At 67.5% G+C, this 13,495-nt stretch overlaps 1 protein-coding gene across 1 annotated transcript; it reads right to left on the bottom strand.

Moving 5' to 3' along the window:
• Positions 1-468: 468 nt before the first annotated feature.
• Positions 469-13,200, bottom strand: DENND4B (DENN domain containing 4B). The gene is given in 30 exon segments (XM_054000915.1): positions 469-911; positions 1,086-1,355; positions 1,887-1,951; positions 2,019-2,184; positions 2,482-2,581; positions 2,671-2,904; positions 3,575-3,692; positions 3,879-4,054; positions 4,171-4,293; positions 4,380-4,712; positions 4,714-4,901; positions 5,785-5,929; positions 6,038-6,166; positions 6,776-6,982; positions 7,205-7,328; positions 7,405-7,544; positions 7,758-7,903; positions 8,304-8,343; positions 8,345-8,520; positions 8,811-8,911; positions 9,008-9,183; positions 9,579-9,723; positions 9,801-9,859; positions 9,951-10,017; positions 10,098-10,339; positions 10,666-10,835; positions 11,326-11,395; positions 11,473-11,725; positions 11,875-12,184; positions 13,135-13,200. Coding segments are annotated over 28 exon segments (4,335 nt in total). The 5' UTR covers positions 12,171-12,184; positions 13,135-13,200; the 3' UTR covers positions 469-911; positions 1,086-1,209.
• Positions 13,201-13,495: the final 295 nt, after the last annotated feature.

Raw genomic sequence — 13,495 nt, 5'->3', positions numbered from 1 at the left:
GGAAACGCGCCGAGCTTCCCCGCGGGGCGCCTTTAATGGGTCCCCGAGCCTGAACATCCGGGTACCGCCAGCGGCGCGCGGTGGCGGCGCGCGACTTCTTCCCCCGGCCCGCGGGGGAGTTTTGGCCCCTCGCGGCCGCCGTACCGGCCCCAGGTCCATCACCGGCCCGGTTCCGCCCCACGTGGCGCCGGTGCGAGGCCGCGCGTGGCTCTGGGGGGGAATCCCGGCTCCGGGGGCACCGGGCAGAGCCCTCTCCATGCCCGGCGAGGCGGCAGCGCGAGGGGCCCGGCGGCCGCGAGGCCTCATGGCCTGTGCCAGGCTCCAAGATGGCGGCCTGAGGGCAGCGCCCGGGCCGTGCCAGGGTCCAAGATGGCGGACCCGGCCTCACCTCCCCCCCGCCGCCGCGCCCGGGGGTCTCCGCACCCTCAGAACCTCCCCAGGAAGAAAAACCGTCCTGGAGGCAGCGAGGAAAATACCGCAGCAGCTTTTATTTACAGGCCCCTGGGGCGGGGGCTGCTATTGCACAGTGCAAGGGGAGGGGGCGGCCCCGAACCCCCCCCAATGGCCACCAAACCCGCCCGGGGGGGACAAACCCAGACTCCCCCGCAGCTGCCCTGGCACCAACTGAGGGAGGGGGAAAAACACCCCCAACCCCCCCCCGGGGTGAGAACCGAGGCAGAAATGAGGAGGAGGAACCCCCCCAGAGCCGCCCCTGCCCGTCCCACCCGCGCTCTCACTCTGGGGGCTGAATAAATAAATAAAAATATATTAACACTGACATATAAAACCCGTCGTGAGCCTGGCGATTGCGGGGGGGGTCCCTTCTCCCCACCTTGGAGCATTTGAGGTGGGTCTTGGGGTTCCCTTCCCCATCTCAGCCCTCCCCCAATACTCAGGGGGTCCCTGTCGCACTTTGGGGTCCCCTGGGAAGCTCCTATCTAATACTGGGGGGTTTTCCTCCCCCCCGGCACATTTGAGGGGGATCCTGGGGGTCCCTTCCCCACCTTGGAGCATTTGAGGGGGGTCTTGGGGGGTCCCTTCCCCATCTCAGCCCTCCCCCAACACTCGGGGATTCCCTGTTGCACTTTGGGGTCCCCTTGGGGAGCTCCTATATAACACTGAGGTGTTTTCCTCCTACCCCGGTGCATTTGGGGGGGTTCCCGGGGGTCTCTTTTCCCGCTGTCTGGCCCGGGGGGGGTCTCTCGGTGCTCAGCACTCGGGGGGCGCCCCGAAGGTGCGGCGGCAGTCAGAGGCTTTGGCGCTGGGGGGCTGCGCCCGCCGCCGCCGCAGCTCGTCCCGGCCCAGGGCCCCCCCCAGCTTCCCCAGCGCCGAGCGGTACCGGCGGTCAAAGGCGGCTGGGGGGGCAGGGCAGGGGCTCAGCCCAGAGTTCCCCCAGACCCTCAGTGTCCCCTGGACCCCCGTGTGCCCCCCCCCGAACACACCCTGAGCCCCCCGTGTCCCCCCCAAGCCCCCTGAGCCCCCCGTGTCCTTCTGAACCCCCGTGGTTCCCCCCAGAGCCACCGTGTCCCTCTGTGCCACCCCCTGTGTCCGCCTGAGCCCCCCCGTGTCCCCCCAAACACACTCTGAGCCCCCCGTGTCCCCCCCTGAGCCCCCTGAACCCCCAGGTGTCCCCTGAGCCCCCTCTGGACCCCCTGAACATACCCTGAGCCCCCCTGAACCCCCCCAGGTGCTCCCTGAGCCCCCTGGATCCCCGTGTCCCCCCCCAACCACACACTGAGACCCCGTGTCCCTCTGAGCCCCCTGAACCCCCATGGTTCCCCCCAGACCCACTGGGGGAACCCTCTGTGCCCCCTCCCTGCCCCCCCGAGCCCCCAGCCTCCCCAGGTGCCCCCTGAGCCCCCCCTGAGCCCCCCAGCCCCCCTCACCGATGTCGGTGTGCTCCCGGCCCAGTGCCGCCAGCGTCAGGAACAGCAGCTCCCGGTAGATGCTCCTGGAGGAGGAGCCATGAGGGGATTTTGGGGGGATTTGGGGGGGGATTTGGGGGGGTCTGTCTGTACCTGTGCAGGGTCCGGGGGGCTCCGGGCGCCGCCAGGGTCTCCAGGAAGAGCCCGATGGCTTTGTGCACCTCGTTGAGCCCCACGTGGCTCAGCAGGGCCTCGAGGAAGGTCAGCGAGAATGGGGGGGCTGGGGGGCCCCAGGGGTGCAGCCGTGGGGGGACGTTACCTGGGGGACCCCAAAGAGTGACCCCAGAGTGACCCCAGTGTCCCCAAATCCCCAATCCCCCATCCCCCAATCCCACATCCCCAATCCCATCCCCTCAATCCCATCCCCCAATCCCATATCCCAAATCCCACATTCCCAATCCCATACCCCCAATCCCATATCCCCAATCCCATATCCCCAATCCTACCCCCCAATCTCATCCCCATTCCCACATTCCCAATCCCATATCTCCAATCCCATCCCCCAGTCCCACATCCCCACTCCCCCACCCCAGTCCCATCCCCTCTCCCCCCTCACTGTGCAGCCTCCAGAGGATGTAGAGCGGGGGGCAGCTCTCGGGGTCAGGGCTCAGCACATCCCACAGGAGCCGCACGCGCACACGGGACGGCTCGGAGGGCTGCAGGACAGGGTGGGGAGGGGGGCTCAGCACCGGGAACGACCCCCCCAGATCCACCCCCAGCCCCTGGCAGCACCCCCAAAACCCACCTGGGGGTCGCGGGGGGCGTGCTGGGAGCCCAGCAGCAGCAGGGGGAGGTTGCTGGGCAGGGCCAGGCGCTGGAAGTACCACACGAGGTTCCAGAAGATGATGGGGTGGCTGTCCACGAGCTCGGGGCGCGCCAGCAGCTCCCCGCCCTCGTTCTCCACCAGGCTCTCCAGCTCCTTGCGCAGCACCAGCGGGCTCAGGTAGGCGAAGGCCACGCGCTCCTGGCGCCCCGGGGGCTGTGCAGGGGGGGGACACACTTGGGACCCCCGAATTAAAGGAAGGGGACACCCCCTGCCCAGCCCTGGAATTCACTGGGACTTGGGACCCCCAAATTGTGGTGCTGAGGGACTCCCGGCCCAGCCCTGCAAGGCACCAGGACCTGGGAATGAGGGGGACACACTTGGGACCCCCAAATTAGAGGGGGAAATTCACTGGGACTTGGGACCCCCCAAATTGTGGTGCTGAGGAACCCCCTGACCAGCCTTGGAATGCACCAGGACCTGGGAATGGATGGGGACCCCCAAATTGTGGTGCTGAGGGATCCCCTGCCCAGGCCTGGAATGTACCGGGACCTGAGAACGGGGGGAACCCCCAAATTGTGGTGATGAGGGACCCCCCTGCCCAGCCCTGCAATGCACTGGGACCTGGGAATGGGGGGGACACACTTGGAACCCCCAAATTAAGAGTGGGGGGGACACCCCCTGCCCAGCCCTGGAATTCACTGGCACTTGGGACCCCCAAACTGTGGTGCTGAGGGACCCCCTGCCCAGCCCAGAACCACCAAAGCACCGTCAGGGACCGCCGGTGCCCTCAAATTCTGTCTGGGACTCTCCCAAGCCCAAATTTCAGGGGTGAGGGAGCCCCCCTCCCTGTTCCCAGCCCCCCACTCCGGCGTCCCCCCGGTACCGGGGTGTCGGCGCAGCCGTTGCAGAGCTCGGGGGTCTCATCCAGCTCGAGGCAGCGCCGGCGGTCGCTGAGCACCGGCCCCTGCGGGGAGGGGGGCACCGGGCCGGCCCCGGGGGGGCTGCAGGAAAGACGGGGGGGGGGGGGTCACGGGAATGGGGGGCACTGGGGAACCCCCCAAAGGGTGGATGGAAAGAGGGGAGCAAAGAGGGGCATCGGGGACACCTCGGGGACATCGGGAAGGCAGGGGATGGGGGTCCCTGAGGTTGTCTGGGGGTGTCCCCGGGGGGGTCCCCAAGGGTGGCACCTGGGGGGCCGTCGGAAGTCGCGGATCTCGATGCTCAGGAAGGGCACGAAGGAGCGTGAGCAGAAGGGGCAGGAGGTGTTGAGGTTGGAGTCGTCCGAGGTCCAGCCGGCCATGAGCTCCTCGTCGAACACGAGCCCTGCACAGCCCGGGCAGCGCGAGCAGCTGGACAGCAGCACCTGGGGGACACCGGTCACTCGGGCCCGAGCTGGGCTCTGCCCCCCAAACCTGAGCTCTGCCCCCCAGACGTGAGCTCTGCCCCCCCAAACCCCTGTGCCCCCCCCCCGTTTCTCACCTCCAGGGCGGGGGGCTCTGTCCCCGCTGCCCCATCCATGCAGGGCTCTGTGGATTTGGGGGCCCCGGTGCTGCCCCCCGAGGCATCAGACAGGTCCAGTTCACTGCCCAGGGACACGGAGCTCTGGGCGGGGGGGACACGGCGGTCACGTGGGGGGACAGAGGGACAGACAGGACAGCAACACACAGTGACAACCGGAGCCCCGCTACCTCCGACGCCGTGGACTCGGGGCGCTCCCGGGGCCGCAGCAGGCTCTCGGCGGGGCTGCGGCGTGAGGAGGGGTCCCCGTCCCGCTGCTCCGACCCCCGGCGTGCCCCGGGCTCCCGGGGGGGCTCTGCGGGCCGCGAGGGGGGCCGCTTGCCGGGCGACAGCAACTGCTGCAGCTTGGCCGCCAGCCCCCGGCGCGGGGTCGCCCCGCCGGGACCCCCCCCGGGACCCCCGGCCGGACCCTCGTCCCCGCCGCTGTCGTCCGTGGCGATGTCCGAGAGGCTCCCGTCGGCCGAGCCGGGTGGGCCCCGCGGGCGGGGGGGGCGGCGGGGTGGGGGTCGCGGGGAGCAAAGGGGGCTCCCCCGGCCTCTCCCGGGCCGCCCCCTCGCCCCGGGCGGTGCCGGGGAAACTGAGGCTGCCGCTCTTCACTAGCCGCGGCGCCGGGGCAGGGTCCCGGAGGCTCCGACCCGCCCAGGTGGTCTGGCGCTGCAGAGGGGGGCGCGGGGTGGGGGGGACCCGGTCATCTGCGGGGGACAGAGGGGTCAGGGACAGCAGCCCCCCCCCCCAATAACACCCCCCCCCGTTATTTTGTGAGTGGGGATTAAGGTGTTTTGATCTGTTCAGTACTGTTGATGTATTGTCGAGGTGGTAATTGGTAATTGTAGTTGCTCTGCTTTCAAGAGTCTTACTGCAGGTGGGTTTTCTGATAGTCTAGGTGAGTTGTTCAATTGTTTGGAGTCTTTTGGTTTTATAGTAGTTATTTTAAATGCTTACTTGAGTTTTTTTGGGTGTTTGAAATACCTACTTTGAAATACCTACTTTCAAGCATAAACTTTTGAAGTTTATGCTTAAAATGTATGGGGGTTTTGGGGCTAGTTACAAAAGAGTGTGTTTTTTACTCATTTTTACTCCTTTTTTTTACTCATTTTTAGCTCACTTTAGCTTTTACTGAAGCGAAATTTTGTGATCTTCTTGTTACACTAGTAATAGAAACAGATTTTGTTCTTACGGATCCTGATGGCATTACTGTGTACTGTTGTACTAGTACTGACTAAAGTTTTATATTCCTGTGGTTTAGATGTGTTAGGTTAACGAATTCATACAGTTTAAAAAATATCGTTTTCTCTAGTTTCTACTTGGTTAACCTTGGTTAGCCCCCCCTCGACCCCCATAAAACCCCCAACCTTGGTTAGCCCCCCATGGACCCCCATAACACCCCCCCAACCTGGGTTAGCCCCTCCTCGACCCCCATAACACTCCCCCACCCCAGGGGGGTTCAGGCCCTGGCAGGAGGGGACAATCACGGGGGTCTCCCCCAAACCCCCGAGATACTCGGAGGGGCTCGATCACCTGCGAGGGGACCCAGAGGGGGTGACGACATCCCCCCATTCCCCCCACGCCCCTCACCCGGGGGGTCTCCGCCGGCGCTCCGGCGTTCCCGCTGCCGCAGGGGCTGCCGGAACTGCGCCGCCCCCAGCACCACGTTCCTCAGCTTGGCCCAGCGCAGCCGCCCGCCCTGGGTCCCCGCCGGCCACTTGCTCTCCAGCACCGCCTGCCAGGGGAACACAGGGCGGGTTGGGGGGGGTCAGGAGTGGCCAGGGGACCCCCCCCCCCCCACCACCAGGACCTCCCCACCTCACGGGCAGCCCCTCGGGGTCACCTTGTTGTAGTAGCCATAGGTGACAGTGTTGGGGACGATGCCAGCGCGTTTCATCTCGAGCAGGACGCGCACGGACAGCACGGGCTCCCCGTACTGCCCGCAGAGCTGCATCAGGATGCGGTAACACACCTGGGGGGACACCTCCACGTCAGCCTGGGGCACCCCGGCCACTGCTCCAGCCACGGAACCCCACAGTTAGCCAGGGGGCAAAGAGCCCCAGGACCACAGAGTGGTGGTCCCTGACCACAGGACCCACCTGTGCCCAATCCCCACCTGGTCACCCAGAGCAACATCCAGGGGTGGCCACTCCAAACCTCTCTGGGCAGCCCCTTCCAAGGCCTGTCCGCCCTTTCCAAGAGGAATTTTCCCAAATATCCACCCTGAGCCTCCCCTGGCCTGGCCTGAGGCCGTTCCCTCTCCTCTGTTCCCTGGGAGCAGCCCCCCAGCTGTCCCCTCCTGTCAGGAGTTGTGCAGAGCCACAAGGTCCCCCCTGAGCCTTCTTTTCTCCAGGCTGAGCCCCTTCCCAGCTCCCTCAGGAGCTCTCCATTCCCTTCTCCTGCTGCTCCAGCCCCTTCTCCTTCTCTGGACGTGCTCCAGCCCCTCCATGTCCCTCCTGCCCTGAGAACTGGACACAGCACCGGCCGTTCCCTGCACACCTCCAGGCCCGGTGACTCCAGCACCTCCATTCCAGCAGCAGATCCCCTTTCCCAGGAGGATGTGGAGCAGGACCTGACCCACCTCGTCGGGCAGCACCACCTTGTGCTGCTCCATCTTGCGCAGGACGTCATAGGCGAGCTGGAGCGCGTGGAGCTTGGCGGGGGCGGCGCGCACGTGGGTGGGCAGGTACAGGAACCAGAGCCCGTAGCAGTGGCCCAGCAGGCACCGTGCCCAAAGCTCTGGCACCGCCGAAGACTTCTGGGCCACCCGCTGGGCCACCTTCATCTCCTGGGGACACCGGGGACGAGGGAGAGTCAGGGAATGGGAGCTGAGCTCCTCAGCACCGTGCCCAGGTGCGCACCCGTCCAGCTGTCGACACCTGTGCAAGTGTTGTGCCATCTGGGCACCTGCCCAGGTGTCACAGCTCATGGGGACACTCAGCCACGTGTTGTCCCACCTGGGCACCTGTCCAGGTGTCACAGGCAGCCATGCCCAGGTGCTGTGCCTCACCTGCTTGGTGCGGCGTGGGGCGGGGCTGCTCGGGGCACTGCTCCGGGCCTGGCACAGCTGGGCCACCAGCGGGTCCCTGGGGGGCTCCAGCAGCTCCGGGCGCAGCGTGGGGAACCCGTCATACCTGGGGGGGGGGGGGGGGGGCACGGGTGAGGGGGGTTTGGGGAGGGGGAGACGCAGGGAGGGCCCAGGGGTCTCACCTGTAGCGTGCGGGGGGCTCGGCTCCATCCGGCCCCGCCGGCTGCTCCGGGGGGGTGATGAACACCGTGTGCTCCCCACCACGGGGGTCATCCAGCTCCATCAGGGGCGTGTCCTCGGGCTTCTCCAGGTCCACCTGCACCTGGGGAGGGGCGGCGGAGTCACCGGGGGCACGGCAGGGACAAATGGACACAGCTTGTGGACACAGGTGTGAGGAATTCGAGGAGGGGAGTAAGAGACACAGAAGGGACACGCGGAGGGGACACAGGGACACACCTTGTGGACACAGGTGTGAGGAACTCAAGGCAGGGAGTGAGGGACACACAGGGGACACATGCAGGGGACACAAGGACACCTTGTCGACGCAGGTGTCGAAGAACTCGAGGCAGGGCTCGCGGTCACTGGCGAAGGAGCAGTCCTCGATGAACTGCGTGAAGAGCTGCGTGCGCAGCAGCTGCCCATAGAAGCGCTGGTACGCCCGTTCCCGGGAGCGCAGGAACCCTGCGGGACACGGGGACAAGGGGACAAGGGGATGGGGTCATTGGGGTGGGATGGGGTGGGATGCACAGGATGGGATGCACAGGATGGGATCCATGGGATGGGATGGGATCCATGGGGTGGGATGCACAGGATGGGATGGGATGGGATGGGATGGGATGGGATGGGATGGGATGGGATGGGATGGGATGGGATGGGATGCACAGGATGGGATCCATGGGATGGGATGGGATCCATGGGGTGGGATGGGGTGGGATGGGATGCACAGGACGGGATGCACAGAACGGGATGCACAAAATGGGACTGGGTGAAGATGAGACACAACTAGAACAGGACAGGACAGAACTCATAGGGACACACCCTCGGCTTCACTCCCACGCCACCCACCCCGTCCCCCACGCACCCTGGAGAGCGAAGAGGCTGCCGGCGTCGGCGGCCGGCCGGGGAGGGCGCAGGGGCGATGGGGCGCAGGAAGGAGCGGTAGCCGCGCAGGGCACAGGCCATGAAGCGCAGGAAGGCCGCCCGCGCCTCCAGCTCCAGCTGCGCCCGGCGCGCGCCTGCGGCCTCCGCGTCGCTCAGCACCAGCTCCGGCGGCTCCTCCTCGCCCGGCGCGCTCAGCACTGCGGGGACACGGACGGGACGGCATTGGCACCAGCCGGATGAGTCCCCCCAGGGTGGGGCCAGTTGGGCAGCAACGCCCAGGGAATGAGGGAATGAAGCCACAGCTCTGATCCCACTTGGAAAATGCTCCCAGGCAAGGGGGGGGCATTTCAGCATGGGCTTTGACCCCAGTGGGTCACTCCCAATTTGGAGAACTCCATGATAACAGTAGAGGTGGGGGATGTGGTGACCCCAAAACCCCCCGGGATGCCCTGGAGCCCCCCAGCACACCCCCAGGATCCCCACTCACATTCATCCAGCTGCTGGGACAGGCTGTGCAGCGAGGCCAGCAGCACCTTGCAGGGCCTGCGGGGCAGCGCACGCGGCGACAGCAGCTTCCGCTCCTCACTCCTGGGGGCACAGGCACAAGGGCAGGGCGGGACCCCCTGGGACTCCCTCCGGGACCGTCGGCACGGCCCACCCACCCCCAGCCCGGGGGATACTCACTGGAAAATGGTGTTGGTGTCCAGGTCGATGAAGATGACATCACGTGGGGGCTCGTAGAGGTCGAAGTAGCTGGAGTGGATGCCTACAATGAAGGGCACGGGGGCACACAGCACGTCAGCCAGCGCCAGTGGGCACAGCGGGATGTAGGGGCACTGCCAGCGCAGGGGGAAGATCATCTGGGGACAGGATGAGGGTGGTCAGCGCCGCAGGACCCCCGCCAGGCGGGACGGGGGGCCCAGCGCCGCGGGGTAGGGTCTCCAGAGCTGTAGGACCGGGATCACCGATGGCACGGGACCGGGACTGCCAGTCCTGTGGATCGGGGTCCTCAGCACGAGAGTCCCCAGCACCACGAAACAGGGATCCCCAGCACCATGGCATGGAGATCTCCACAGCAGGTCCCCAGCGCTACGGGATCAGCGCTCCCAATGCCGCAGGACAGGGATCCCCAGTGCTGAGGGGGTGGCGATCCCCAGTGCCACAGCTGCCCGGCACTGTGGGACCAGGATCCCCAGCACGGCGGGTCCCCAGCCCCGCGGCAGCGCGTCCCCACGGTGTCCCCGCAGTCACTCACTGCCACCAGGGCTTCGCCCACGCTGGTCAGGACGTCGGGGCGCAGGGAGTGGATGAGCAGCTTCTGCTCGGTGAGGACGGCCACCAGCAGTGCCACCGCATTGTCGGGGCCCAGGTTCTGCAGCAGCGTCAGGAAACTGGCCCCGCTGCGGGCGGCGACATCACCTGGTCACCCACGGCCCCCTCCCCACCCGTTCCCCCCACACCAGCATCCCAGTCCTACCTGAGGGGCAGCGGGGAGGACACGGGCCGGCACAGCAGCAGGCTGTCGTACGGGGACATCTGCGGGGACACGGAGGCGTGGTGGGGGACACAGGGACACGCTGCGCTGCGCTGGGGGTCGCTGTGAGTCCCCCCCCACCAGGTGACCCACCTGGACCAGGATCCGCGGGCGCTGCGGGGACGGGAAGGGCACGTTGTGCATGAAGTGGGAGATGTGCCTGCGGGCGGAGTGGCCCCGTCAGCGGGGCGAGGACCGCGGGCCCCTGCCCCCCCGGAGCCCCCCCTTCTCCGCGCTCACGTCTCCAGGGGCAGCACGTGGGGGCCCGAGATGGAGTAGCGGTAGATGAACATGAGGAACTTGCGGAAGACGTCGAAGAAGGGCCAGTGGGACAGGACGCAGATGCTCTTGCGGGTGTGCAGGGAGCGCCCGGGCACTGGCCGCCGGTCCACCACGCTGAGCAGCCCCAGGCGCAGCGCCTGCGCCTCCGACAGCCGCTCCCGCGGGAACGCCTCATGGAACTGGATAGCGGCGCCATACACCTGCGGGGCATGGCTGTCAGGGCACCCCGGGCACTGGGATCCCTGTGCCATGAGGGATGGGAACCCCTGGCACTGGGATCCCGGTCCCACAGCACTGAGAACCCCTGGCACAGGGATCTCGGTCCCACAGCCGTGGGAACCCCTGGCACAACAATCCCTGTCCCATGAGGGATGGGAACCCCTGGCACAGCGATCCCTGTCCCACAGCACTGGGAATCCTTGGCAGAGGGATCCCGGTCCCACGAGGTGCTGAGATCCGGGAACCCACCCCTCCCACGGCACTGGGGACCCCATCCCACACCCCCTGACCCCCCGTCCTGCCGTGCCTTGTCCCCCGAGGCGCCGGTGAGGACGAAGGTGGAGAAGACGGGCAAGGGGTATTTGGTGCCCACGGGCCAGCTCTCGATGGTGGCCCCCATGGGCAGGCAGAACACGGGCACCGACTCGGGCAGTGGGAAGGACTCACTGTCCTGCTCGGGGTAGCGGCTCAGCAGCCCTGCATGGACACACGGACACCCAGACACATGGACACCGGGATCAGCCCCCCCAGGTCATCTCACCCACCCCAGTGAGGAGGGGGCAGCCAGGTGAGTGCCCACAGCTCTGCAAAACCAGCCCTCAAAATTTCCCCCCAAATGAAAATCCAATTGCCCCCAACCCCCAGGAAGAGACCCCACGGCCACCCCAGTAATGGACCCCATTGTCACCCCAGTAAGGGACCCCATTGTCCCCCCTCCCTAGTAAGTGACTCCAGTCCCAAAAGCCTGGCAAGGCCCCCCCAAGGGGTGCTGGGGCAGCTGAAGGGCCCCACCTTGTGCTCCCCAAATCCCCCTGAGGAGACCCAGGGGCTCCTGCACCTCCCCCAAATCAGCCCTGTACCAGCTGGAGGAGGTTAATCAGCACAGAAAATATTTTTTTTAAATAACGACAATAAGCAACTCTGGCTCCCCTGGGAGGACCCAGAACCCTCATCCCGAGCTCCCCACCTGCCTCATAGACCAGAGTGTTGTCCTTGGCCACGGCGATCTTGTAGCACAGGAACAATGCGGGGCCCCACTGCAAGGAGGTTTTGGGGGTCAGCAGGGGCTGGGCACCACCGGGGGGGGGACAAGAAGCACCCCCCAAAAACCCACCATGCTGGTGTTGAGGTTTTTGTCCACGCGGCAGAAGGTGTGGGGGGTGCTCTCGCCCTTGCTGGGCATCACCAGGCAGATGTCAGTGACCCCCAGCGTGTGGTGGCCGGGGGGCTCGGCCGCGCGCCGGAACGTCAGGAACGTGCGCTGGTGGCCCGGGGACCCCGAGGCCAGGTTGGCTGAGCGGCTGTAGGGGGTCGTGTCCAGGATCTGGTAGCCCGGCTTCGGGCGGTCCTTGCCCTCATAGTGCACCCTGAGAGGGGAGAGGGGTGAGGGGAACCCCAGGAGCTGTCAGCGGCACCTCCGGGTTCTTTCCCAGCTTCCCAAACTCTTTCCCCAGCCTGGGGCCACCCCACGGGGCTACTGTGACCCAGAGCAGGACTCGGGTCCCTCCCCGCTCACCCCAGCTCGATCAGGGGGGGTTTGTCCCTCCCGCGTTTGTAGCACAGGAACATCTGGGGGTTGTTGAGCAGCCCCGCGTTGAGGTCCACGGGGTGGCCCGACGTGCTGGTCTCGATGCAGGTGAAGCCCTGGGGCACCTCCTCGCCCTGCGAGCGGATGATCACGGCTACGTCCGTGATGGGCTCCCCGGGCCGCGCCGGCCGCGGCTGCTGCTCCTCCTCTAGCGCCCGCGACGCCTCCGCCAGCCCGGCCACCACGAAGTAATCCACGAGCTGGGGGGGCTTCTCGTCCGACATGGCTGTCACAGCATCTGCGGGGACACGGGCCGTGCCACCACCCCCGCCGCGCCGCCGGCCCCGCCGCTGCCCCGGGGCACGGGAAGGGAGGAGGTTTCCGGTCACGCCGCGGGACACGGGGAGCCCCCCAGACCTTCCAGACGGGCAGGTCCCCTCGGCAGTGCTCGGAGGAAGGACCCCCACCCTGCGGCACCTCCGGTTTGGGGCTGCGCCCCTGCTTTGGGGAGCTGGTCCCTTCCTGTGCCCCCCCCTTTGTCCCCAGCACCCCCAGCCCCAGCAGCACGCCCCGTGCCCAATGTCCCCCCTGTCCCCAGAGCCCCCGTAGTATCCCCAGCCCCGCTCGCTGCCTGCGGCACCCCCGGCTTGCCCGCGGGGAGGCCCTGGAGCGGCGGCAGCCGGAGAACGGGGGCGAGCAGGAAAGGGGAAGGAAGCGGGAGCCAGGCCCCGGCTGCCCACGTCACCCCGGGCCCCGCACACCGCGGGGGCGACACAGCCGCGACCCCACCGCGGACACCCTGCAGGGCCACGGGGCCGGCACCGTGACCCCGGAAGGGCCCTGGCCCCCGGTAAGGAGGTCACGGTCCCCGGACCGAGGGGTCACAACCGCCTGGGAGCAGTGACAGCCCCTCAGAAGGGGAGGTCAGACCCCCCCTGGGGACAGTGACAGCCCCTGGCTGGGGGGTCACCTCCTGCGGAGGGCCGGGGAGGGTCCCCCATCCCCGTGTCCCGCCCGGTAACCCGGAGGATCCTCTGTCCCCGTGTCCCTCCGGAGGGTTCCCCATCCCCAAGGCCGCCCCGGTGGGCCCCCCCGGCGGGGTCCGCATCCCCGTGTCCCCCCCGGTGACTCCCCCACACCGGCCCCACAGGCGGCCCTCGGCTTCGCAGGCCCCAAACCCGGCCCCGCAGCTCCCGCAGCCCCGCGGGACCCCCAGCTCGGCCCCCCCGGGTGCCCCCCGCCCGGTACCTGCGGGCCGGGCCGGGCCGGGCCGGGCCGGGGCCGCGTCTTTGGGCGCCGCTGGGCCGCGACCGCGCGCCCCGCCCGGCCCCCGCCCGCAACAGCGCCCCCTGCCGGCGCGGAGGACTCTCGGTACCGGGACCCACCGCCGCCCCCCCGGGACCCTCCGGATCCTCAGAAGCCCCCAGATCCCAAAGAAACTGCCAGGACCCTTAAGAGACCCCTCCAACCCGCCCCAGGAAACTCAAGGAGCCCCCAAGGAAAGTGGGGGATCCCATTTTTTCACCCCCCCCCCCCCGTGTAAGGGATCCTATCTGCCCCCCCAAAATGAGACCCCTTTTGCCCCCTTCCCCATTAAGGGACCCCCTTG

This window comes from Vidua macroura, chromosome 29, assembly GCF_024509145.1.
Source record: "Vidua macroura isolate BioBank_ID:100142 chromosome 29, ASM2450914v1, whole genome shotgun sequence".
NCBI lineage: Eukaryota > Metazoa > Chordata > Aves > Passeriformes > Viduidae > Vidua > Vidua macroura.
This window is presented reverse-complemented; position numbering and strand designations above follow the sequence as displayed.